This window comes from Pteropus alecto, unplaced genomic scaffold (assembly GCF_000325575.1).
Source record: "Pteropus alecto unplaced genomic scaffold, ASM32557v1 scaffold125, whole genome shotgun sequence".
NCBI classification, from domain to species: domain Eukaryota; kingdom Metazoa; phylum Chordata; class Mammalia; order Chiroptera; family Pteropodidae; genus Pteropus; species Pteropus alecto.
In genome coordinates this window covers 6,908,915-6,934,105 of record NW_006436888.1, presented here as the reverse complement: position 1 = coordinate 6,934,105, position 25,191 = coordinate 6,908,915, and the positions used below count along the sequence as shown (strand labels likewise).

General features: G+C 37.4%; 1 protein-coding gene across 3 annotated transcripts in view; it reads right to left on the bottom strand.

Annotated features, from left to right (window-relative positions):
• The window catches only part of RERE (arginine-glutamic acid dipeptide repeats), a 367,252-nt gene that overhangs the window by 221,269 nt on the left and 120,792 nt on the right, over positions 1-25,191 (bottom strand). For all 3 annotated transcript variants that reach the window (XM_015591356.2, XM_015591355.2, XM_015591354.2), the window contains exon 2: positions 15,144-15,612. In XM_015591356.2, the coding sequence (XP_015446842.1) occupies positions 15,144-15,468 (325 nt within the window). In that variant the 5' untranslated portion in view covers positions 15,469-15,612. The remainder of the gene's footprint in view (positions 1-15,143; positions 15,613-25,191) is intronic.

Genomic DNA, 25,191 nt, shown 5'->3' with positions numbered 1-25,191 from the left:
AGGAACTCATAACCATAATCAAAACCACTCCCCCTCAAGAATTTTTTTTTTACTATATCGATCACTATTGATTAATCTAAAGGGAGACACTAACGCACCATCTGACAAGCATCGACATCTGCCCAGCACACAAAGAAAGCCAGAGCAATGCTTACATCCTTCTACAGTTCTTTTTACACCTTAAACTATTACACTGGACATCACTGAAGCACTGTTCCTTACAAAGCCAAATGAATAAGGAATTTAGAGATGTAACTGAAAACATAAACACAGGGGTTAAATGAGTGAACAAATATGTTTCATATGTAACATACAGTATGCTGCCCAATTAGTTGGAGCACATATTTAATGGTGAAATAATAAAAAAGATTAAAGACTGGATATTTAATGCATATAAAATTATAGTCATTATGAATTAATTTAATAGATTTGGTAAAGTAACTTGAGAAATCTATCCATTTCCAGGCATTTTTAAGCAGTAACTTAAACTTACCTTCCGTCCTCTATTTTATGGTACTTAATTCATTACAAAATTTATATTAACACAAACATATGAAGGAAATAAAAGCATGTATTTTTATTTTTTCTAGTATTTAGAGTAGTCAGATATCTGCAAAGCAAAATTTGTGCACACATGTATCTATTCTGTAGTATTTAAATGTTTTGCAAAAGAAATCATTCTTGTGCACATACATTTTTAAGTAATCAACAAACATAAAACACTACTCCATCTTTAAATTCATAGACAATATTTTTAATTTTGGAAAGTCTGGTTTTCTCAGCTGGTGAAGCTGTCAGAATAAATAGAAGGCACTATCTGGAAAGATGACAAACACATGGGTCAATGTCAAATAAAAGCCAATCGCTGTCAAGAGCAGAGCCAAATTCCTGCATTTCAATTTAAATGATGTTATCCAACTCAAATACCTCCATGCCACTTCAAATCAAAATTGTTTCCTTTTAAAAAGAGCTTTTTACAAAACTGATAGAGTAAAACAGATTAAACAACTTTCAGCAATTTCCTCAGCTACTACAAAGCAAGGCATCAATGTATAATTATAATAAAGGGAACATTTAACAATTAATTGAGCCAGCAAAAGCTAAACCTCCAGAGCTTAGAAGTTCAAACGCTTCCTCACTAAGCAAAAGGGCAGAGGATTTTAAAATAACTGCAGGAAATCTCAGTCCAATTAGACTCTAGGTAAACATAAATCTTGTTCCACTATGGTTGGGACTCTCTCTATTCGTAACAGTCCACCAGGCTGGTTTCAGTATCCAGCCTGGAGATTCAAGATTCAAACAAAAGAACACCCCTACCCCGACCCCTCTGTCTGTGTTAATGCAGCTCCTCCGGGTTCTGTGCTGAACAAAGATCTCCAGTTAGCCTGCTTTTACAAACAACCAACAAGAATCCCAAAACATGTCACCCAACTGTGATGTAACAACATGTCTGAAGATACTCATGATCTGTGCCAGTTTATAATGGTGACATCTTAACTAAGTCACTTTCCTCATTCAGTTTCTACTCAGAAAACAGAAATAAATGTATAGGGGTGACAACTGCTTCACAGGGTTATCTTCGCTGGTGAGCTTAAGAGTTTATACAAAATTAAAGGGGTTGGGGGACTCCAACAACCATCTTATTTATAAGGTCTTATTCTATGCTTCATAGAGTTTGATAGAAAACAGGAAACATTACAACTTAATACCTAAATGGTTTCAACAATACAAACAAGTAAAAATTATATTTTAATTTAACTGGACAAAGTAAAGCAAATTATATTTTTAATTATAGCATATGATACTAAATGATGAAAGAATTTTAAGGATTTTAAGAACAGGCAGAACTAGAGGCTAAGGCAGGAAACCCACAGAGCAGAGACTGGGCAGAGCACTATGGCTACGGGTCAGGTCTGACCCATTGTGTTTTTGTAAGGCCCACAAGCAAAAAAATCGTTTTTACATGTTTTAATGGTTGGAAGGATAAAAGAGAAAAAAAATATTTCTTGATATATGAAAATTATGTGAAATTAAAATTTCAGAGTCTGTAGGGTTTTGCTGGTTTATAGCCATGTCCATTCATTTACATCTCGTCTGCTGCTCCTTTCATGCCACAGGGGCTGAGTAGTTGCAACAGAGACCTGGGGTCTACAGCAAAGCGGAAAATGTTTGCTCTCAGGCCCATTACAGAAAAAGTTTGTTGACCGCTGCACTAAAAATGCTCACTAAATACAGCAGCTCAACGGATGATGAAATTCTACACCACAGAAGACTACAATGTAAATAGGTTTTCATTTGATAATGACATATTTGCTCAGACATCTTCTATTTATAAAATGCTCAAGAATTTTTCTAGCGGTTATTATCAAGCATACTGGCCTGAATTACACAAAATAAACCTGTTAGCCAATATCTTCACAAGGATAACAGAGTGCCTCTACAGTCACATCTCCAAGTTCCTTGTCATGTACTAAATACTCAGCTCATTTTGTGAATCTGGATCAGGAATGAATATTCCCATACCTGTGCCCAAGAAAAACCACTGTCAATCAGAGTGCTGCTTTCAAACATACTACATTCAGCTTGATCACCTGAAACAGGAGACGAAATCCATCTGCCACGTAGATGATCTCTTCTATTTGTCTGATCTAATTTGGACTTCTTTATCATTCATTCTTCCTTTATCATTGTTCTTATACCTTTTCTTGTGTGAACAAGCATTCCACTGAACATTTTAGATATCCATAAGGATCACATATTTCTAAGAAAATGAAAGAACAAAAGACCCTAACAGGGTCAAAGACTTTCATCTTTAGAGAGGAAGCACACATTCTCTTGGGATCCCGTCAGGTTCAACAGTCTTTAGAGCCAAATCTGAAACAAATGTTTGGAAGGTGGGAGAGGTGGGGTGTCAGTCAACTATGAGACAGTTGCAGACTCCTGTGACTAGTCAATTAAACATGCCATCTCTTTGGAGTTTTGAAGATGGAGAGTTAGTGACTATAAATATTTTCCTTTACTAGGTACATATCTTTTCAACCTAGGAGGACTATAAATTAAGTAAGTCCAATTAACTGGCGTGGTGTTCATCTCCTTAAATTGACATGCGCCTTTATTCCTATGATGATTTAGAATTAAGTAAAAAAAAAGATTTGAGAGTCAAAAATGCATTAACATTTGGGGATTTAACTTTAAAAATCAGGATATACTTGATATTTTTCTTCTTTTTGTAGTTAAAAGAATGTGGCTTAGAACAACAGCCTTGTAATTCCAATTTTAAAAAGTAACACTTCAGACTTTATTATTTGCCTGGTCCTTTCTAAAGTACTCCCTCATGTATGTGTTTGTATGTATACTCATTTAATTCCCATTACATCCCTTGGGGTTAAATACTCTGATCCTCATTTTACTGATGAAGAAACAAAGACACATAGTTGTCTCTTGCCATCACCCTGCCACACCTTCTATCCCCAGTGGAGAAAGTGACTAAACTGTGCTACACTGCCAGTGTGTGTGAAACTGATTCCGGCATACAGTCAAGACTAAGCCCCAGGTGAGTTTATACACAGCGCTGAACTATCTCAGACATTTATTTAGGTTCACTTCATTCATGTAAGAAGACTTAAGTAATTGAGAAGATTTGTATTACTAGATCCCTTCGAAACAAATCAAATATTAAATTATTTTATCTAATAAGCAAACCTAAATGTTGAATATAGGAACTACTTTATAAACAAGACCAATCAATTCAAAAATCCCTTAAAAATGATTGTTAAAATGTATTTAATTTATAAAAAAGATAAGATCTGCATATTGAACTGAAAAAAAAGTGTCTTTCAATTTATAACTTTAACGAACTGAATACCAACATTTTAAACCCAAGCAAACTTTGGATTTGAACTTCAGAAAGTCTTTCTACATATAAATATCAGCCCTGAAGACCCTTCCCAAGAAAGTCCTTAAAGTCAACTGCCCTGTACTGGTGTTTACGGCCCAGCTCCTAAAAGGTATTAAAACCAAGTGTGAATATGAAGGGGTTAGGGACTGGGAAAGCTGGTGAGGCCCAGGGACTGGATGTCCTCAGTAGGATCAAATGATTTCTGGAGTTGGGGACTGCATGGCTAAGAAGTGGAAGAGTGGAATCTAGGAAACAGATGAGTAGATTGCCAGAAAGCGACATTCCTGAATCTGACGATTAATTCCTCATAACAATACCTTCAAACGATTAGCACTGAACATGTTCTTGCCATTATATTATCCAGGGTGATTTCTAAACAGCCGCATAGAAAACATTCCTGTCTCTTTTGGAATATACAGTTTTGCAATACATTGTAGTTCACTGTTTCTTATGTAGATACGTTGCTGAGAAAACCTCAAGTTGAGCAAAAATGTTCACTAAAAATATAAGGGCTTCTATGCAACTCTGAAATCATATTACTATTTTTTGAACAATCAATAATTATACCTCGAGAAATAAGATAGCCCAGACTGGCACCCCAGAGTGGCTAAAGAGTACCTTAGGGAGTATTTAAAATACATAAAAACGAAGATGCTGGCTTGAAGGCACCAGAACAATACAGGTTAATTTGCAGCTTTTGTGAAGGTGAGCACAGCAGGTAAGGCAAACTGTCAGAGTCAAAGAGTGTGGGTGGGGTGCAGCTCTGTGGAGAGCAAACCCCAAGGGTGCAGGTGCTCATTTTTTCATTTCATTTTAAATAGAGATGAAAAGGCTCTTTCCAGTGCAACAGCCAAATTGAACGTTTAATTCTCACCTACTTTTTCCTTTTCTGCTAAAATACATTAAACCGTGGAATTATATAACTCTCTCTCTTCGCATGTTCCTTCCTCTTCCTAGGAAAAGTTCCATGTGAAAGAGCATAAACTGTACATTCCATTGACATCATTCCTCTGTTTACCTATCACACATATAGCAAAACAAACTATTTATAAATATCCATATGTTGTCACAAGTACTCACTGAATCTAATGCTATACCGTGAGTCTCCTGATAAAGTGGTATAGAGTGAACGTGTTTTTCTGGCCTTTTCTCATCCACTTCACCTACTAAAAAGCTCTCTAATTTCATTGTGGGGAATTATCTTAGCCCTACCATGTGCAGTCTTAGAGGGTGCACTAAATCACGGTTTCTGTCTTTGTTTATCCAAGATACAGACATGCAATTCAAGCCTGGCCTACTGAATTTACTCTTTTGGGACTGTGACTCAAGCTGCGTGACAGCAAAGGACAAGAAAATGCTGAATGGCATCCATTCCAGCAGCATCGCCCAGATGGAATGGTCAGTAGTTCTCACTAACCAAGAATTGGCACTGCCCTTGACCCAGTCAAGTGTTTATCCGTTCTGTGAATTACTCTACCAACAAACTATTTTTCCTGTGTAATGTGGCCAATGTTCTCCAACTTGCACTCAAAAACCTTTAATAAATACAATATGTTCATTTTTATTAGATCACAAAAACTATGTATTTCCCTTTCAGCTGCTGAGTTAATGTTTACATCTAGTAATCAGCATTAGCCTAAATATTCTAGAACAATTTACCTCTCCCACTCAGCTCACTTCCTGTAATGTGCTATGCATTTACCTTTTTAACAATCAATCTGTGTATATATTATCCAGCAAGTGAGAAATAATTTTCAAAAGCAGACAAGATGTAACTAATTTTAAGAGTAGAAAAAAAAAAGGAAAAAGTACAGCTGACCCTTGAACAACATGGATTTGAACTGCACAGATCCACTTATGCATGGACTTTTTTCAATAAATACAGTAAGTGTATTTTCCTTATGATTTTCTTAATAACATTTCTTTCCTCTGGCTTACTTTATTCTAAGAATGCAGCATGTAACACATAAAATATGTGTTAATTGATTGTGTTATCGGTAAGACTTCTGGACAAAAGTAAGTTATTAGTAGTTAAGTTTTAGGGGAGTCAAAAGTTATGTGCAGATCTTTTGACTATGTAGGTACCACTAACCTCAGCCTTGTTCAAGGGTCAACTGTAATTACAACATTTCCATTTCTAAGAAATAGGCCTACCCCTTCATTTTCTTTCAAAATAGGTTTGGTTTTGTATTATCTTCAGTATTTTATTTAAATATCTCGGCTTTCACCAACTCTCACAGGCTCACATCATCATCCTACAAACAGACTGTGTGGCTCTGACCTCTGAGCCTTCATTTCCTCATCTGTGCAACAGGAATAACGACTAGGTTGTGTAGGGACTTTTTTCAAGGATTAACAACAACACGTGTAAAGCAAGCCCAGTCCTGGAAAAGAGCAGCTGCTCCAGAAACGGTGGTTACTTACCATCCATGGGGACAACTCCTTCACTCCTTCCTGTCTATCTATTTACACCCGAATGCACAGTTCCCTCTGCAATAAGACACTTTAGAAGATACAAATTTTTCCCAATTGACTGGTCAGAATTTAATTGTACAGCTGCCTCTGTTCCTATCGAACTATATGTGCTGTGTATCACATCAAAACCTCAAGCCATGAAAGCCTATCTCCCTTTTCCCTTTAAAAGCTCACCTTCCTTTTCCTTTTTTTAGATGTGCCTAAATCCCAGTCTGCCATAAATAAGTGACAGGTGTGCTAGGATGCTGATCCTCATACCCCTCAAGGCATGCTCTCATTTTCTATTTGTGTATTAACTTGAAAAAGACTGGAAAGCACTTGAGGCGATCAGTGACTCTCAAGTTTTAATATGTATTTAAATTACCTGGGAATCTTATGAAAATAAAAATTCTGATTCAGTAGGTCTGGGGCGGAACCTGAGATTCTGCCTTTCTGACCAACTCTCATGAGATGCTGATCTGTGGCCAAAGCCTGGAGCAGCAGGTGTCTGTCTGGTGTACATATTTCACTATACTTAATGACCCTTTCCTTACAAATTAAAAAAATAACATGGTTAATTATTCAAATTTCTATCACTTTCTCTTTTTTTGGTTAGAATAACATTAGAACATCGGTTTCTCATTTCTTTTATCTTCGAAGAGATAAAATAGTAACTTTTTATGTGCTAATTTTTTTTTTACATATGCCTAACAACTTCCTAATATATACTAAAAGGCAAACATTTCTTGAGGCTCATAAAAGGATAAAATGAAACAGAAAAAATAAAAATTAATGTAATCCACAATTAAAAGTACACGATACTGTGATTAAAAATAAAAAATACATTTCCACAACTGTTCCAAGGACACACAACTAAGAGAGCTGAAGTGGTCACTAAAACTCGGTCGCTCAAACCCAAGTCTACCTGGCAACGAAGTCTATTACCCCTTTGTTATCAGTTTAACTTCATCCCCCCAAAATTCATATATTGAAATGCTAACCCCTAGTACCTCAGAATGTGACCTTACATAGAAAAAGGGTCATTGCAGATGTAATTAGTTATGATGAGATGGGCCATCATCCACTATAAAGTAGGGTAGGCCCTAATCCAATTATGATTAATGTCATTATAAAAAGGAGAAATTTGGATGCAGAGACAGACACACAAAGAGAATGCCATGTGAAGATTGCAGTTATGCTAGCACAAGTCAAAGAACTGCCAGAAGCTAGTAGAGGCTTAGAACAGACTGATCTTTTCCTAGTGCCTTCACGGGAGCACGGCCCTGCCAACACCTTGATCTGAAACCTCTATCCTATAGAATGAGACAATATATTTCTGTTGTTTAAGGCACTCAGTTTGTGGTACTTTGTTATATTGGCGCCAACAAACTAATACACTGCCTCGCTGTGCTCCCTCCCAAATAAAAGTAAGGTCGAAAAGACGACTGTGCAGACATGCAATTACATCATAGAAAGTCTGGTGTGCCAAGTGAAGATTTTGGACTTGATCCTACTGGTAAAGGGATCCACTGAAAGGCTTTAAGCAGATTAGTATTAGGTTTATTAAGTGCAAATGAACTTGTAACACATGTCAAACCACTTTAACTCAACCAAGGCCTAAAGGTCTCTTTATGCCAGAATTCATGTTTCTTGTTATACAAAGAAAATTTTGCAATTATCAGAAAAAGTTGTGTCCTACCTCTGGGACAACAAGTTTACCAACATTTGCATCATAGGGGTACCAGGAGGAAAAGAGACAGAGCAAGAAATTAAAAATATACTTGAAGAAATAATGACAGAAAACTTCTTTAATCTGGTGAAGGAAATAGACATATAAGTCCAGGAAGCACCAAGAGTCCCAAACAAGATGAACCCAAAGAGGGGGCTCAAGAGGCATCATAATTAAAATGCCACAGGTTAAACACAAAGAGAGAATCTTAAAAGCTGCATTAGAAGAGCAGTTCGTTACTTACAAGGAGCTCCCGCAAGACTGTCAAATGATTTCTCAACAGAAACTCTGCAGGTCAAAAGGGATTGACACAAAATAGTCAAAGTGATAAAAAGCAAGAACTTATATCCAAGATGACTATACCCAGCAAAGTGATCATTAAGAGGTGAAGAATAAAGAGCTTCCCAGACAAGAGAAAGCTAAAGGAGTCCATCACCACCAAGCCAGTATTACAAGAAATGTTAAAGAGACTTCTTTAAGAAGAAAATAAAAGATTAAAAATATGAATAAAAAATGGTAATAACTACATATAACTACTTTAAATATAAGTAGATTAAATGCTCCAATCAAAAGACATAAGGTGACTGAACAGACAAGAAAACAAGACCCTTCATATGCTGCCTACAAGAGACTCATTTCAGATTGAAAGACATACACAGATTGAAAGTAAAGGAATGGAAAAAGATATTTCATGAAAATGGAAATCAAAAAAAAGCTGGGGTAGCAATACTTATACCACACAAAATAGACTTTTAAACAAAGGCTATATAACAAGAGACAAAGAGAAAGACGAATGCTGTTTGATTTCACTTATATGTGGAATCTAAAGAAAAAATAAACAAAACAGAAACAGATTCATAGACGCAAAGCACAACTGATGGCTGTAAGATGGCAGGAGAGTAAGGGGGCCAGGTGAAAGAGAGGAAGAGATTAAGAAGTACAAATTGGTAGTTACAAAATGGTCATGGGGCAGGAAAGTATAACATAAGGAATATAGTCCATGATATTTTAATAATTATGTATGGTGCCAGATGGGTACTAGATTTATCCGGGTGATCACCTTGTAAGTTATACAGATATCTTATCAACACGCTGTACATGTGAACTTAATATAATATTGTGTGTCAACTGTAATTGAAAATTAAAAATTATTTTTAAAAAAAGTTGTGCCCCACCCCAAAATAAGAATGCCTCAAGAAGACATCTGCACTTGCACACTGAACTAAAATTCTTCTAAGTTATAAGAGATATGGATAAAAAGTTACAGATCAAATGAGCTTTTATTTCTCCCCCCCCGCCAAAAATTTGTGTCCTGAAACAGCAAATGTCAGAGTTTTGTTTTGCTTTATTTTAAAAAGGGAATGTTTGTCTGAGTGATTGTCATAGATAAGCTTTTAATTACTCAGAAAATCAAGAGTTTGAAACCAAACTCAGCTTCTTAGCAGGTCAGAAACCAACCCGTCAGTGAAACAGCAGCAGCTAAATGTGCAGACAAGTTAACATGCTGGAGACTCCCTCCCCTCTTTAAATAGGAACTCGAATCAAAGGAAAACTATCCATTAAGAAAACAGTATCAGGTTTTTACTTTTTCCAGTAAAATTTCCATTAGTATATAACACACATTCAGAAAAGTGCAAAGTATGATAAATTCTAACAAAATAAACAAACCCATGTAACCAGCACTGTCACCACAAAACAGAACAAGACCAGACCCCTGAGAGTCCCCTGCATGCTGTTTTTAAATTTTCTATAAAAGGAACCATATAGCATTATACTCTTTTGTGTTCAACTCAACATTATGCTTTGTTAAACAATCTACAATTTTAACTTCAATTGTGTGTGTGTGTGTGTGTGTGTGTGTGTGTGTGTGTGTGTGTATTCCATTTTAATTCGAACTAGATCCCCAGGTTTCATTTTGTTTACTTTGGATTTTTTCCAGCTTAAATTCCATTTGCATCAAAAGAAATAAACACCTCAATGTTCAATGTATAATCAATTCTAGCTTCAAGGTCCTTTTTCAATTTAGTCCTTAATTCCTAACAATAATGAGAAAAATTTGCAAATAAAAAGGAGAAATGTTTTATTTCACCCAAGATAGCATAAATCACAAACTTAAAAGTTCTTTGTCTTTTATATATAAAATTTATCTTCATGTAAAATTTCACACTTTGTTCATAAATATAGAAGGCACGTGGAGATAACAAACTCGAAAATCCTGAACCTTGATATTTTTCCCCCTCTTGTATGTGATGGAGGGAGATTTGTTATTCTAGGAATATTATCTAGGGTAAATGGGAAAGTCAATTTATCAGTTGCTATAAGAGAATACAAGAAATGAAGAACCAGCTTAACAGGCACTTTTTAAAGAACATGTTTCTTTATAACAATAGCAAGCAAAACTGATATGCCAAAATAAAAAAATACCTCTCAATAATTTGAATTTAATTTTTTGAGTTTTACCTGATCAGGAATAAAGGAGTCATAGTATCTAAAAGAAAATAGTGGACACACTGTCGGTGAAAGTGTAAACTGGTACAGCCACTATGGAAAACAGTATGAAAGTTCCTCAAAAAAACTAAAAATATAACTATCATATGACCCTGGAAGTCCCACCTCTGGGTATATAGCTGAAGGAAATGAAATCACTATCCTAAAGAGATATCTGCATCCCTACGTCCATTGCAGCATTATTTACAATAGTCAAGACAGGGAAACAACTCATATATCCATCAAGGGATGAATGAATAAAGAAAATGTGCTATATATACAATGGAATATCATCATTCAGCCATTTAAAAAAAAAAAAAAAGGAAATTCTGCCATTTGTAACAACACAAATGAACCCTGAGGGCATTATGCTAAGTTAAAAAGTCAGAGAGAGAAAGACAATACTGTATAATATCACTTATAGGTGGAATCTAAAATAAACCAAACTCATAAAAACAGAAAACAGATTAGAGGTTGCGGGAGGAAAGAAATGAGTAAAGGTGGTCAAAGGATACAAACTTCCAGTTACAAGATGAATACGTTCTGTTCTGTTCTGTTCTGCGGATGTAAGTACAGCTTGGTTACTATAATCAGCAATACTGAGTTGTATATTAGAAAGTTAAGAAAGATCTTAAAAGTTCTTACTACATAAGAAAAAACGAACTATGTGAGCGTATGGATGCTTGTGGTAATCATTTTGCAACATGTACATATATAAAAGCACTAAACTGCACATCTTAAACAATGTTTTTAACAAATATATCACAATAAAGCTAGAGAAAAAAAGAAAACAGTGGAAAGAAATTAATATGCTACCCACAGCAAACTTTAGAAATCAATATGCTATGCTAAAGAAGCCCCAAAGGAAAATCTGGCTGCATACAGCTGTGTAATAAATCAATTTGTTACTGTGACAGTCATCTCAAAAGTAGAGTAACGGTTGATAGACAACAAAGAAGTTAGATTAGACATGGGGCAATATATAATAGAGCCCCACAAAGTTTGTTCTGTTTTGTTATTTTAGAACAAGTCTCTTAAATCATTCATTGGGAAATAAATGATTCAAGATAGACTTCCAGAAGCATTATTCTAATTCTGACATCATTAATCAGTCAACAGATTTTTTAAAAGTTTTTAGAAATTTATTTATTCAACAAATATCATGGAATGCACACTATGTGTACACTATTGTCAGAGATCCCAGGAATACAGTGAAAAGCAAAAAACAGAGTTGCTGTTTTTATGGAGATACTACTCTTAAAATAATAACAGAAAAATGTAGTTAAGTTATTACTGTTATAAGTGCTAGACGAAAAGATACATAACACCATGACGTGACGGTATCTATTAAGGAAATGTGGGTAACCTGGGAGAGGAAAGGCAACCACACTGGAATGAAAGAGCTGAAGAAAGGACAGGGTTAAGGAAGTATGTCTGTGTGTGTATGAGGGAGGGAGTTTACTAGCTAACAGCAACAGCAAGTGCAAAGGTCCTGAGGCAGAAGGTAATATGGGGAGTATAACTAACTAAAAGTCCATTATGCTAAGCTTCTATGGACAAAAACAAAGATAGCTCCAAAGATAAGGATCTAGGTCAAAAGGAGTTGGTTGTGACATGTATACGGCTAAATCTTAGCTAGTGACAGATCCTAACTAAATAATACCCAATTTGTCAATAAAAACTCATTCTTCTCAGACCGAATAATCTGATTATAGACCTATTCCCCTAGGATATGGAAGTATAGTCATATAATTGTCTATGTTTATCCTTGCAGTATCACTTACTGCTGGGCCCACTGTTAATGACATTTTGGGAAATGTCATTATTTTGTAGTTCACACTTAATCTGAGTATTAAAACCAATTCAGAAGAGTACAAACCGAAAAAAAATTTAATCTGTGCTTTATATCTGAAAGAAACAAATGAGCATAAAAGATCTACCATTCAACAAATAATAATACACTGAAGAAATCCTTTATGATGTCCCATAGAGTTCCTATCTAAACATTAAGATACAACTAAGCATATTGAATCTCTGCAATTGAATGAGGATAATGGTTTTCATCACTAACAAAAGATGTTATTGTAATACTCTGCACCAAGAAAGAAAAAGACCAGAAAAAAAAGACAAAGAGAAAAAAAGAAATGAAGTCCCATCTGGGAATCTAATCAGAGTACCCTACTTCTAATTCTTCAATTTAGGTAAACCTAAAAAATAAGCAATATTTAACAGTCCTCCATTTAGAAAGAAGCTTTTTGGAAAAGGCAACCAAGTTATTTAACTTCAAATGCATCCCCCCAAAAGAAAAGAAACCACTGAGAAAGTCAAAGACAGTCTCCTTACCAAAGAGTTAAACATCCACTGGACCTGGCAGGGTATAAACCCCATGCCACAGCAATATCACCCACCCAAGCACAAGGGGTGTCTCACATGAGGTGGTCATGCTCCGAATGCCAAAAAATTTTCAAACCATTTTGGTTTCCACAGATCCCTTATACATATTTAGCATCCAGAGAAAGCACCTCTTTTTTCACATTTCACAAGGGTTCTCAGTTCTTCTCAAAACAGTTTAAGAACCTACTGGTCTGTAAATAAGCCCTTAGCAACATCCCTCCAGATATTCTTCTAAACATCAAGCAGGAAGGCTTTCCAGTCCATGGTACTGGTACTGGTCTGCAGCCAGTACCCTGTTAGGAACTGGGCCGCACAGCAGGAGGTGAGCAGTGGGCCAGCGAGCAAAGCTTCATCTGTATCTGCAGCTGCTCCCCAGCACCAGCATCACCGCCTCAGCTCCACCTCAGATCATTGGGCGTTAGTTCTCATAGCACGGGTCCCTGGTGCCACAAAGGCTGGGGAATGTTACAGTAGAAGGTTCAATATGAATATGCAATAGTTCCCAAACTAGTTTTCTCAAAACTGGTTTTTCTTAAGGACATAATCAGAAGAAACAGGGCGTTATAGTACCATAAATGGGAAAAACGGCAGGGTACTTTTTATTGTTAAAGAGGTTTCCGTAACTGCAGGACTTCTCAGTCATTAATTACGAATTGTTCAAGAGCGGGACAGTATGTGCAGCATTTCCCACACGTATCTGACTACATATATTTTAGGAAAGTATCACCACTGACACAGGAGAAGCGTTGCCCTGAGAAAGGCTGGCATTCAATACTGCACAGGGCAGCTGGCCTTCCGACAACGATCCAAATGATCACATTACCATGTTGAATTATGTATCAACAGAAAAGGTGACAAATGAGATCTTTAGGTTATCATGCTATAATCTATTCCTAAAGGAGTTAGCACATTCTCTTCCTTTCTCATGGTCTAGAACTACATAGGTCCATTGCAAGCAATATGGGGTGACTCTATAATGAGCTATTCTTCAGTGGCTGAGAAATCCTTCCCTTCCAGCGTCTGAGTCTGAGTCTGAGTCAGACACTGACAGTACTGTAACCTACTCGATCTCTGCAGCTGAGTTCTAATCTCTCTGCAACCTCAACTTTGATCATTTTGTCACATAACTATCTTCTCAATCATCAACTGAGAAGTTGTAGTTGTGCATACTTTATCTGTGTAAGTTCTAATACTGATTACCTCTTGAAATTCAAAACTGATTCCTATATGGGGGGAGCGGAATCGGTACTTTATGTGAAGTTCAGAACAGGTGCAGTACTCCTCAGTGAAAAAAGAACTGTATCAGGTCAATGACATAACAATATCCTTAACTCCCTTTCATGGAAAAATATCAATCTGGGAGGCTTTTAATCTGTTAATTACAGCTCATATGAAATTCATGTCATTCCTCAGCATTCTATGAATTAAAACAAAATTATTTTAGTTCTACTGACTTCTGTAAGAAAAGTTATCGTAATACATAAAATATATTAAATGAAAAAGGAAGGTTTTGCTGGTGTTCAACAGGTTCTGAATCACTGTCCCCTGTCATCTTATTCAAAAGCTGGATCTGCCTCTCTTTGCACAGTGCTATACATCTCAGTACACTGAATGACCTAGTATATTTTCTGAAAAACAAAGCAGTCTAGTTGGCTTCACCTATTGTCTTTGATTAGAGAGCCTGAAGCTCAATTCTTTAGAAAAGGAGGTGCTGGAGGAAATAAATCTGGGTCTGAAGGCCATTAAAATGTCTCTCCAGCCATGTTACTCCTGGAACCCAATGTAAAGCGTCCTGTTTCCAAAAATCTCAAGGTTTACTTGTCCCACCAGAGTCACTGCATCCTAATTTGAAAAAAAAAAAAAAAAAAAAGGAAGTCAAAAGATTAAAACTACTGAGCAGATGGTGAGGGGAGAGAAGTAGCAACATGAGAAAACAAGAACTGACAAATGCACAACAAACCAGGAGAGAAGGCCATGTTGAGGCAGACACAGGCAAGAAGTGAGAATAAATCCAACTGGCCAAAAGTGGGCCAGCATGCTCACTACCTTTGAGTCTGTCCACCCAAACTACCATTACTCCTCCGAGTCCCACACCTTCCTCGACAGGTGAAGAGGTATCTAAATAATGACATTGTTTCTCCACCACAAACACTGTAATGACCCAAATGCAATGCCCCTCACCTCCAGGTCTGTAGACAACATCGTCCTCAGTGATGTAGGACGTTATCTCGCCAGTGTCTGTCCTTTCATAACGAGATTTTTTTTTTGGTGGTTTCTTTTTGTTCTTCTTTGTGGATTCCTCTGTGGTGGCACTATTGTTGTCATTGTCCTCATCTTCACTGTGATCACTCTCAGCATAATTTTTGGCCCCTCCTTCCAAGGTACAGCTCCGGCGTGGCCTTGAACTCTCGCTCTCTCTTGCTTTCTCTCTTTTATCTCTCTCTCGGTCCCGGTCTCGGTCCCTGTCCTTCTCTTTGTCTTTGTCTTTGTCTTTGTCAGCTGTCATGATTCGCCACGTGCCTTCTTCTGTCCTCTCACGGCTAGGCCTCCGTGAAAGGTAGACAGTAAGCCTGGGCTTCAGTCTTCTGAATTTCTCACTCAATTCCAGGGAAAATCTAACCACTCCAACAACCCCGACGTTTCAAAAATGCTAGGAGAGGAAAAAAAAGAGAGAAAAATTAATTTTACTTTATCACTTTCTCATATTTTCTTCTTAAAATAATCTTACTTAAAATGGATCTCTTACTCACACTTTAGCCCTAAAAATTTCTCACAAGCCATAGGAAAGAAAGTACAAGTGATAAAAAATTATATATATATAGTTTTTGACCTCAGCTAGCATATGGTTTAAGATTTGCTACCACATCAATAATGAAAAATGTCTTCATGTGTAAAAATAAACTATACCTTCTGTACACCATTTTCTCCTTTTTAAAGAAAAAAGTGTACCCTAGTAGAAACATATAATAGGTACAATTATACAAAAGGAAATAACCGTAAAATTAATTTAAAAAGGAACAAAATTGTAGTAAAAATTATTTTCATCCAAAAAATGATAATTTGGACATAGAAAATGCCTTAGAAAATGTCTCAGGATGTCTCATCGTGTTATTATCTTCTGAAGACTCTTTCTAGCCACTTTTTCGAATTTTCAGAGCTCCTCTCAAGAATAAACATAAGAATTGACTCAACTATTGAAGAACAAGTGTACACCTGAAACTAATATAATATTCTATGTTACCTATATTTTAATTTAATATCTTTAAAAAGAGTTGACTCAAAAGTGACAATTCCAAAGCAAGATTTTTCTGCCTTTGATTATTATTTGTTCACATCTAAGTCTACTATCCTAGTTATTTTCCAGGAAAAATGGTTTCTCTAATGATATATTATCTCTGCCTTAACAAAACATAACAGGTTCCAAAAACAACGTTCCATCTTTAGGGAATATTAGGTGGTTTTTACAATCTTTTAAATTTCCACTATTAACAATTTTCCTAATAAACTCCTCCCTAGAACCAAACCCAACAAGGAAAGTGTGAAGTTGTTAAGAGATTAAAATGGCAAGAGTGAATCTCAAACTCCAACCCAACACAAAGCTAATAAAAATTTTATAGGAGGAAAAAAACTGTTCTTTTTCCAATTCCATTTTGGAACAGTCATAATAACCAGTAATTTATCTTTTATCATCGTCCCCGATATCTCATCTAATTTGTTCAACAATCTGTACCAAACACTATCTATGTGCCAGGTGTTCAGAACTAAACATACAAGGGGACAACTCATGGTCCTTGCCCTCAATGCTCTAATGCAAAAAAAGGAAACAACTCATCAATATGAGAACCATCTGTTTCTCATGCTACTAGGACCAGATAGGAAACAACACATACAAACAAACAAAAGAATGGTCCTTTTTACTTTGACAACAACAAACAAATCAGTTTGCAATTATATGCCTCAGAAGCAGAGGAAATTATCATTGGTTATGCCAAAACCATAAAAATGATCACATATTTTCTTCAAAGCTCATAGTTCAAACCTGATACCAGAAAAGACCTCCTCATAAGCATTTCAAATATCCTTAAGCTTTCAGGAAAGTAAAAAAGTTAACGACAACCATTGGGAGACAGACGTGTAGCACAAACCAAGATTACTTCCTTCTACGTAGGAAATATGCTTTCAGATAGGATTTCAATTTTCTAAAGTATTTCACGAAAATCAAAAATTATTCTAGTGCTTGCGATACTTCTGAATCATCTGCTAAACAGACAGTAATAAACTCCAAAATCCCTGTAGGCCACTGGTGTTAGCAATTCAATATACGGAAAGAGACATTATTTTCTCCACTGGGCTTAAGTTTAGAGCATGAACAAGTCGATCATGCAAAAAAGAAAATTATCAGCTAACACAGTTGTTAAAACATTCCTCTGACACTGAAAACAGACCCAGGTCTACTTGGAATCTAAAAGAAGAAGAGCTTAGGCTTAAAACCTCTTGGATGTAGTTCAGGACAGACGTACGTCTGATTAACAAAAGGACCATTCGCTCTAGTGTTTACAAGAAATATGCTCCAGAAAATTGTGTAAAGATACTATTTTAGCACTCAAAATGAAAAAGTAAGTCCTAATTGTGCATTCAACAGTACTCCCTACAAAATCATATACTATGTTTCTATTTACCAAAAAAAGCTAAGTTGTTTCTGTGAAGAGTGAGCCAAAAAGAAAAATTCAAGAAACACAGAAGGCATCAACAAAATGTCTGCGTGTGTGTGTGTGTGTGTGTGTGTGTGTGTCCAACTTTCAGATAACTAAGAACACTGATAACCCAAAGCAAAAGTCAATCCAATTACCATTTACATTTGGCTCTAATACATAGCTCGTGGGGATACATATTTTTCCTCTGCATTTATTATAGTAATTATAATTTTTCTGAGCTTCATTATACAATGACCACCATACAACAGTATTGTGACACTGAGAAGGGTAGCTGTCACTTCAATTTACTAGAAATGATCTACAAAGCAGACAGCATCTTTAAAACAAGGAGCTTATTATAAAGCAGGTCTCTGCCATGATCTCATTTGATCCTCTTTCTCAACAAGTCAGTAAAGTGATCCAGACAGGAGTCACCATCCCTGCTTTAAAGACTAAAGAAGAAAAACTAAGAAGAGCTCATCTATCTGCACAAGGCCACACAGCCATTGACTCTCAGGCAGTTCTTCCAAAAGTGAACCAACCCCATTTGACCTGTAGAACCTGCTCTTCAGGTTATAATCTGTGCTGCCAGAGTCAACAGTTCTTCATAGGTGCCAACTTTTCCCACACGTATCCATGCTGATAATTTGGACAGATGGATTTAGGAAACTCACTTTGCCCTCTGCCTCTGACAAAGAAGATAGTTTTCTCCAGTAAAAGAGAGAGAAATACTGAAAGTATCTCTGTTGATCCACTGTTCAACAACCCAGTTAAACAGGAAACACGGTATAAGATTAAATAAACTTAAATTAACAAATAAAAGAAAATCTAATCTAGAACACATTTCAAAGTCACAACAATCTTCTATTCATTAAACCTACGTCTACTGAGTGCCTACTGTACATCAGTTACTGCTCTAGGTATGAGGAAAACAGCAGAGAATCACACACATATAAATTTCCCTGCCCTCGTGAAGCTGATTTCTAGGGAGTGGGGAAAGACCATTAACAAAAAGATAATAAAGTTAAACCCTCACTTAACATCTTCAATAGGTTCTTGGACCTGCAGGAAAATGATATACCATGAAACTAATTTTACTATAGGCTAACGGATGTAAACAAGAATTAAGTTCCTATGGCATCTCATCGTTACAATAAAATGACATTGAACAGAACTATACTATATTTTATATACATATAATATGAAAATATCTTAAATGGAGAATTCTGTGGGGCTAGGGAGTGTGGGCAGACTGCAATTTTAAATTATAGCCAAAGAAGGCCTCACCTCACTAAGATGACTTTGCCCCTAAGAGGGTTAGAGAGGAAGCCAAGAGGACATATGAAGGGAGACCACTGCAGCACAGGGGAAAAAGCAGGAGCACATGTCCAGAGGCAGGAGTGAGCCAGACACACTCAAGACACAGTACGCCAGAGGGGCTAGAGTGACATCAGGAAGAGGGAGAGTGGTCAGAGATGAGTTCAGAGAGGTAAAGGGGGTCTGGACCCTGCCGAGCTTTACAGGCCAGGGTAAGGTCTATGGCCTTTACTCGTGTCCTGGAGTGACTAGAATGACACTTCAGCCACTGCAGGGATCCGAGTAGCAGAAAAAGACATGATCTGACCTCTGTTTAAGATAACTCCGGCTACTGAGGAAAAAATCTGAAGGGATGCAGCATGAAGACTGGTGAGGAAGGAGGCTCATTTCAATAACTCAGGTGAGAGGTGACGGTAGCTGCAACAGGCTAGAGGAGTAGCAGTGTAAGTCTTACTTTCTTATTTTTAAGATAAGAGTCAAACAGGATGTGCTGACAACTGGGAGGTACGGTGTGACAAAGGAATCAAGAAGAACTCCAAGGATTCTGACATGAGCAACTGGATGGATGACGGTGATATTATACAAGTTTTGGGGGAAAGATTAGGCGCTCAGGGATGAATTTGTTAAATTTAAGAAGCCTATAAAATTTACATAAAGATTTTTAAGTAGGCAGAACTCCAGGCTGAAGATACAATTTGTTTTTAATTTAGTTTTGAAGGACATAAGATTGAGTGAGATCACCAAGGAAGTGAGTGTAAATAGTTTTTCTGGTAAAAATTTTAAAAACCTACAAAAACATGAATTACTCATGCTTGAGTGGACAGGGCATTCAAAAGATTTGCAAATTACCCACTTCTAAAAGCAGTACCCCTAGGACCCATTAAAACAGTATATTCTTCTCACTAGTTTCCAGATTTATCAGACTGTACTTCATCATTTTATCTTCATTGATAAATTTGGTCAGCTGGCTTACTTTTGTTTTAATCTTCAACAGAGTCACTGGCACAAAGCCATTCTTCATTACTTCCGGTACTTCAACCTCTACAAACATCATTTGCCTCTTCAAAATGAAGCTGACCACCACCCACAAACACTTCTCACCAACTTATCAGAACCAATTCAGATAAAGTACTAAAATTTTGGTCATGCTCTGGGACCAAATCTCATTTAAGAAAACCACTTCCTGTCACCATTTAAGCAGTCCCAGGAGGTTTGGGCCCATGATACAACTGTAAGAATATTGGACTGAGAAGCCAAGCTCCAAGTTGCTGGCAGTGCCATGTGCCTTGGGCAAACCACTCTACCGCTCTGAAACAGTTTCACTGCTGTAAAATAAAAACAGTAACTATCTACTTCACAGAGTTGCTGTGAGAATTAAGTTATTAAGTATGCCATATGTAAATATACTTACAGATTGTGAAGTTCTTTACAAATGTAAAATATCAATACAGATTCTTAAATAAATAATATAGTCTTATTATCTGCTACAGTAGATAATACTCATAGTATGTTGTGCTATGCGAGATATAACATAACCAACATCATCCCTACCCTCAAGAACTTATCTACCTGGGAGAATCCTATTGCACGATTAATCATGTAAAACTGACTATCTTCTCTTAGATCATGTAAAATTCACTTATCCATAAAAACTTGCCCCTCCCTCCTCAGTTTCCAATCCTTGAGTTCTAATCATCTCCATGGCTCAAATCAGATTCTGCAGGACATGTGACTCTCCACTAAATGCAGTCCAATTAACTTCCTCATTCAACCACAGCAAGAAAGTTACATTTGTCAAATGCCCAACCACACACAGGGCATTTTACTCAGCTCTTTCAGTTTACCAATCACAACCTGAATACAGGCATACCTCGCAGATATCGTGGATTCCATTCCAGAACACCTCAAAAAAGCTAGTATCTCAATAAAGTGATTCATACTCTTTTTGATGGCGGAAGGCCCTGCCTTCGATTTAGCAACAATTGGGAGGTGCAATGAAAGTGAGTATGCCTGTATCTTTAAAATTTATCCATGACTCCAACTGAAAGTAAATTGTGTATTTCAAGCCACCATCATTTTTGACACAGATTAATATGACTAACTGCCTTCTCACTGGTCTCTGTGACTATAAAATTGTTTTGGGTTTTTTTTGCCTGCCTTCCAGTTCATCCTCCAACGAAGCCAGCCAGCATGTGACATTCCACCACCTTTTTTAAAAACAGCTTTATTGAGATTAATTCATGCATCATACAATTCACCATTTAAAGTACGATTCGCTGTCCATCATTCCATTTCAAAGATGACAGAGACTTTCATGTCCTGACTGCCCCTCAGCTTCTCCAGCCCTGCATCTCCACCACTCCTGTGTGCTCCAGCCACCTCAAAATACTGCTCCAGTCGCTGGAACCCATCTAGTTGGAACCCATCCCTTCCCCCTGGTCTCCCTAACCTCTACTAACCCTCAAGGCCTCAGGCACCTCCAGCAGGCCTCTTGGACCCAGACAAAGTCCGGCCTCTTATTGTTCCTCATTCTGCCTGTACACTGGCCTCATCAATCCCGTTATTGTTATCTATTCATTTGTGTCACCTCACTAACTGACAAGGACCGTGGCTATCATATTCACTGAAACAACTCCCACTAAAGCAGTTTCTGTATCAGATCCACCAGAGCAGCAGTCTTCAACCTTTCTGGCACCAGAGACCGGAGCTGAGGCAGTGAAGCTCGCGCTGGGGAGCGGCTGTAAATACAGGTGAAGCGTCGCTTGCTTGTCCACTGCTTACCTCCTGCTGTGTGGCCAGGGGACCCCTGCACTAGAGTTTTCATCCTCATTATCATCTGACTATCCATCATCTAAAGGGTGACCACACACTCTCCTTCTGGAAAGGCTCTTTTCCTTTGGCTCTCCTGCAATGTCCTCTCCTGGGTCTATCTAGCTGCTCCTACACCGCCAGGACCAGGCCAGCCATGGTAGGAGTTCTTCAGGGTGCTGTCCATAGCCCTTGTTTTTCATCCTCTAATTTCATCCTAATCAATCTCAGACATGTCCATCAGCCTGCAGGTACCATGCACACACAAGTGATCCACATATATACATGTCTACCAAAATTCTCCTGCAGAGCTAAAGGCCTGTGAAAGCTGCCCACCTGAGGTCTCCTCTTGGATATCTCCAAGGTACCTCGACGTGTCCAAACCAAAGGCGCACTCTGGCCTCATATTAGTCCCTCTTCTAGATGGTTTCTCTTGGTGACTGGTGTCCCTGCCCATTCTGTTATCAAGCCGGACACCTAAAAGCAGCATCTTTAGTGCCTCTTTTCTCTTTCAACCTATCATCAACGAATCTTGTCATTGTTACGTTACAAATTTCTCTCAAATGCATCTACTTCAGAACACCTACAATGCAACAACTTCAGTTAAAGCTACTAGTATGTCTTTTCCGGACCACTTCAATTGGCTTCTCTTCAAATCCGGTCCCCTGAACCCTTACAATTCTCTTTCTACATTATAGCCTTTCAAAAGGCTAATGTGATTATGTCAATCCTCACCTTAAAATGCTCAGTGACTTGCCACTTGTTAGCTAAAAACCCAAATCCTAACCATGATCCGCAAGGCCCTTACCTTTCCATCTGGCCTCATCGCACACCACTCCCTGCACTCTACGCCCAACCAACCACATCACCCTCCCCTCAGTTCCCTGAACACACTCCCTCCTACCGGGAGTGAGTCCTTTGCTCAGGTTCTACCTTCTGTCTGTGATACTCATCTCCTCTCCTGGCCTAGATATCTCTTATACTCTGCCTTCAGGTCACAGCTCAAAGCAATTTCTTCAAGATGTCCTTTCTTGTCCAAAAGAACTACAATCAATCTATAGCACTTGCCACGACTGTAATTTCACATTTATGTGATTTGATTAACATCTTCTCCACCTCCAAGCTAGAAGCTCCATGAGGGATTGAACATTGACGGCTTTTGCCCTCTGTTGTATTTGCGGAGCCTAACTCCCTGCCTGGCACATACTGATGAGTAATAAATTATTTCTTTCTGCCCTCCCTCTCACACATAAGCTAGACAATCAAGAGGGCATTATGATGAGACTTTTATTTGGGAAAGAAAATATTTCATGAGTAAATAACAGGTGGTGCTTGCGCTGGTTCATAAACCATGAACAGCATGAGGAGGAACATAATGAAAACATTCCAGGTGCAAGGAAGTTCAGTAAAAAGAGTATTTGATTAAATCGCTGTCCCTGATGGCAGCTACAGGGAAGATAAGGGAAGCCCCTAAAATAATAAACCAGCTAACACTCACTAGGCACTTAATATACACTAAGAATTTTACACATGTAAATTCATTTAGTATTCACAAGAGTGACAAAATAATTTATTATCCAAACTGGGACACATTTGAGAGTTAAAAAGATTAACAATTATTTGGGAAAAACATGTGTAAACTAGGTCGTTTATCTTAACTATATTTCTGCTTAGTAGGTACTATTGTTATGTACATTTCCCCAATGTAAAAGCAAGCACAGAGAGGCTAAGCAAGTAGACCAAACATCACACAGCTATGTGTTAGATCTAGTATTATGAACCCAGGCTGCTGCTTCTAGAGCTTACACTCTCAATCACAAGGCTATACTGCCTTAAATTACACAGCCTTATATACAATGGAATATTACTTGGCCATTAAAAAAAAAAAGAATGAAATCTTACCATTTGTGACATGAATTGACCTAAAGGGTATTATGCTAAGTGAAATAAGTCAGAGAAAGACAAATGCCATATGATTTCACTTATATATGGAATCTAAAAACAGAATAAACAAACAAACAAAACAGAAACAGACTCACAGATACAAAAAACAAACTGATGGTTGCCAGATGGGAGGAGGGTAGGGGAGTTGGGGGCTGGGTGAAAAAGATGAAGAGATTAAGAAGTACAAATCGGCAGTTAAAAAAAAAAGTCATAGGTGTATAAAGTACAGCATCGAAAATATATCAATAACATTGTAATAACTAAGTATGGTGCCAGGTGGGTACTAGATTTTCAGGGGGGATCAGTTTGTAAATTATATAAATGTCTAACCAGAATGCTGAATACTTGAAACTAATATAATATTAAATGTCAATTGTAATTGAAAAAAATAATTTTTAAAAATTTACACAGCCTTAAAAGATAAGTTACTCAATACAGTAGGCTAAGCAAACAGGCTGTCACTGTAGGTTCTTGAGATGAAAACAGCCTTTTGGAAACATTCATTTTGTCCAGCAAGAGGTATTTTCCATACATTGTTAGTGCCATCCAAACATGCTTGCTTTCAAACCCACTATCTCTGAAAACCTAAATCAGGAACAAAGCATCTCGAGATCTTCTGCCTTTGCCATTTCTGCATTTATTGTATCTCAATAAATGCTTTAGTGTTTTCCTTTAGGAACAAACAAAATGAGACAGTCCAAGTGTGGAGGACCTAAGCAAGCTATTCACTCTGCTGGCCATGCCTCCAAGAGAAGCAGCTGAAGCCAGCATGCAACAGACCCCCAAAGAGGCGTGCTGCAGCCGGGCAACTGACTTCACAGGGAAATTCGTTTTCTTTTCCTATTCCCTTTCACACAAACATCCTGGGAAAGAAAGTATAATGACTTTAGCTCTGGAAAGGAAACTATCACTCTAACACTTGTATTCAGAAATAAGGCATTCTCATAAACAGCAACCAGTGGCAGAGAATATCAAAATATGCCAGAGAATCACTGAAGTTGCAAAGTTAACACTGACATACTCTGCGAACCCATGCAGAGAGAAGAGTGGGTTTTATCTGAATCTGATGTGATACTGAAAATATTCTTCTATGTGAAAATAAATGGGTCGTGAAGTTCTCCCACCTGACCAAATCCAACCACATAAGCAAATAGCTACACAAGCCCCTCCAACGATACTCGACATTTAAGGTTAATGGATACTTAAACTCAATCAATCCTGAGTTTACATACTCATTCCTGGAACACATGTCTTATTGAAAGAGCCTAAATAACTGAGATGAGATGCACTAGTCAAATTCAGAGAGTAGCTTTTGTGGTATCAAAACTGAAGGAGGTGCAGAATGAATGCCCCTTAATCAAAAGTGGATGTAATGCTTAGAAAAGCACTTCCCCAACTCCGAGAAGCTTTTTTTTTTTTTTTTTTTTTTTTTTTTGGGAAGGGGGGGGGGGGCTAAATTTTGGGGA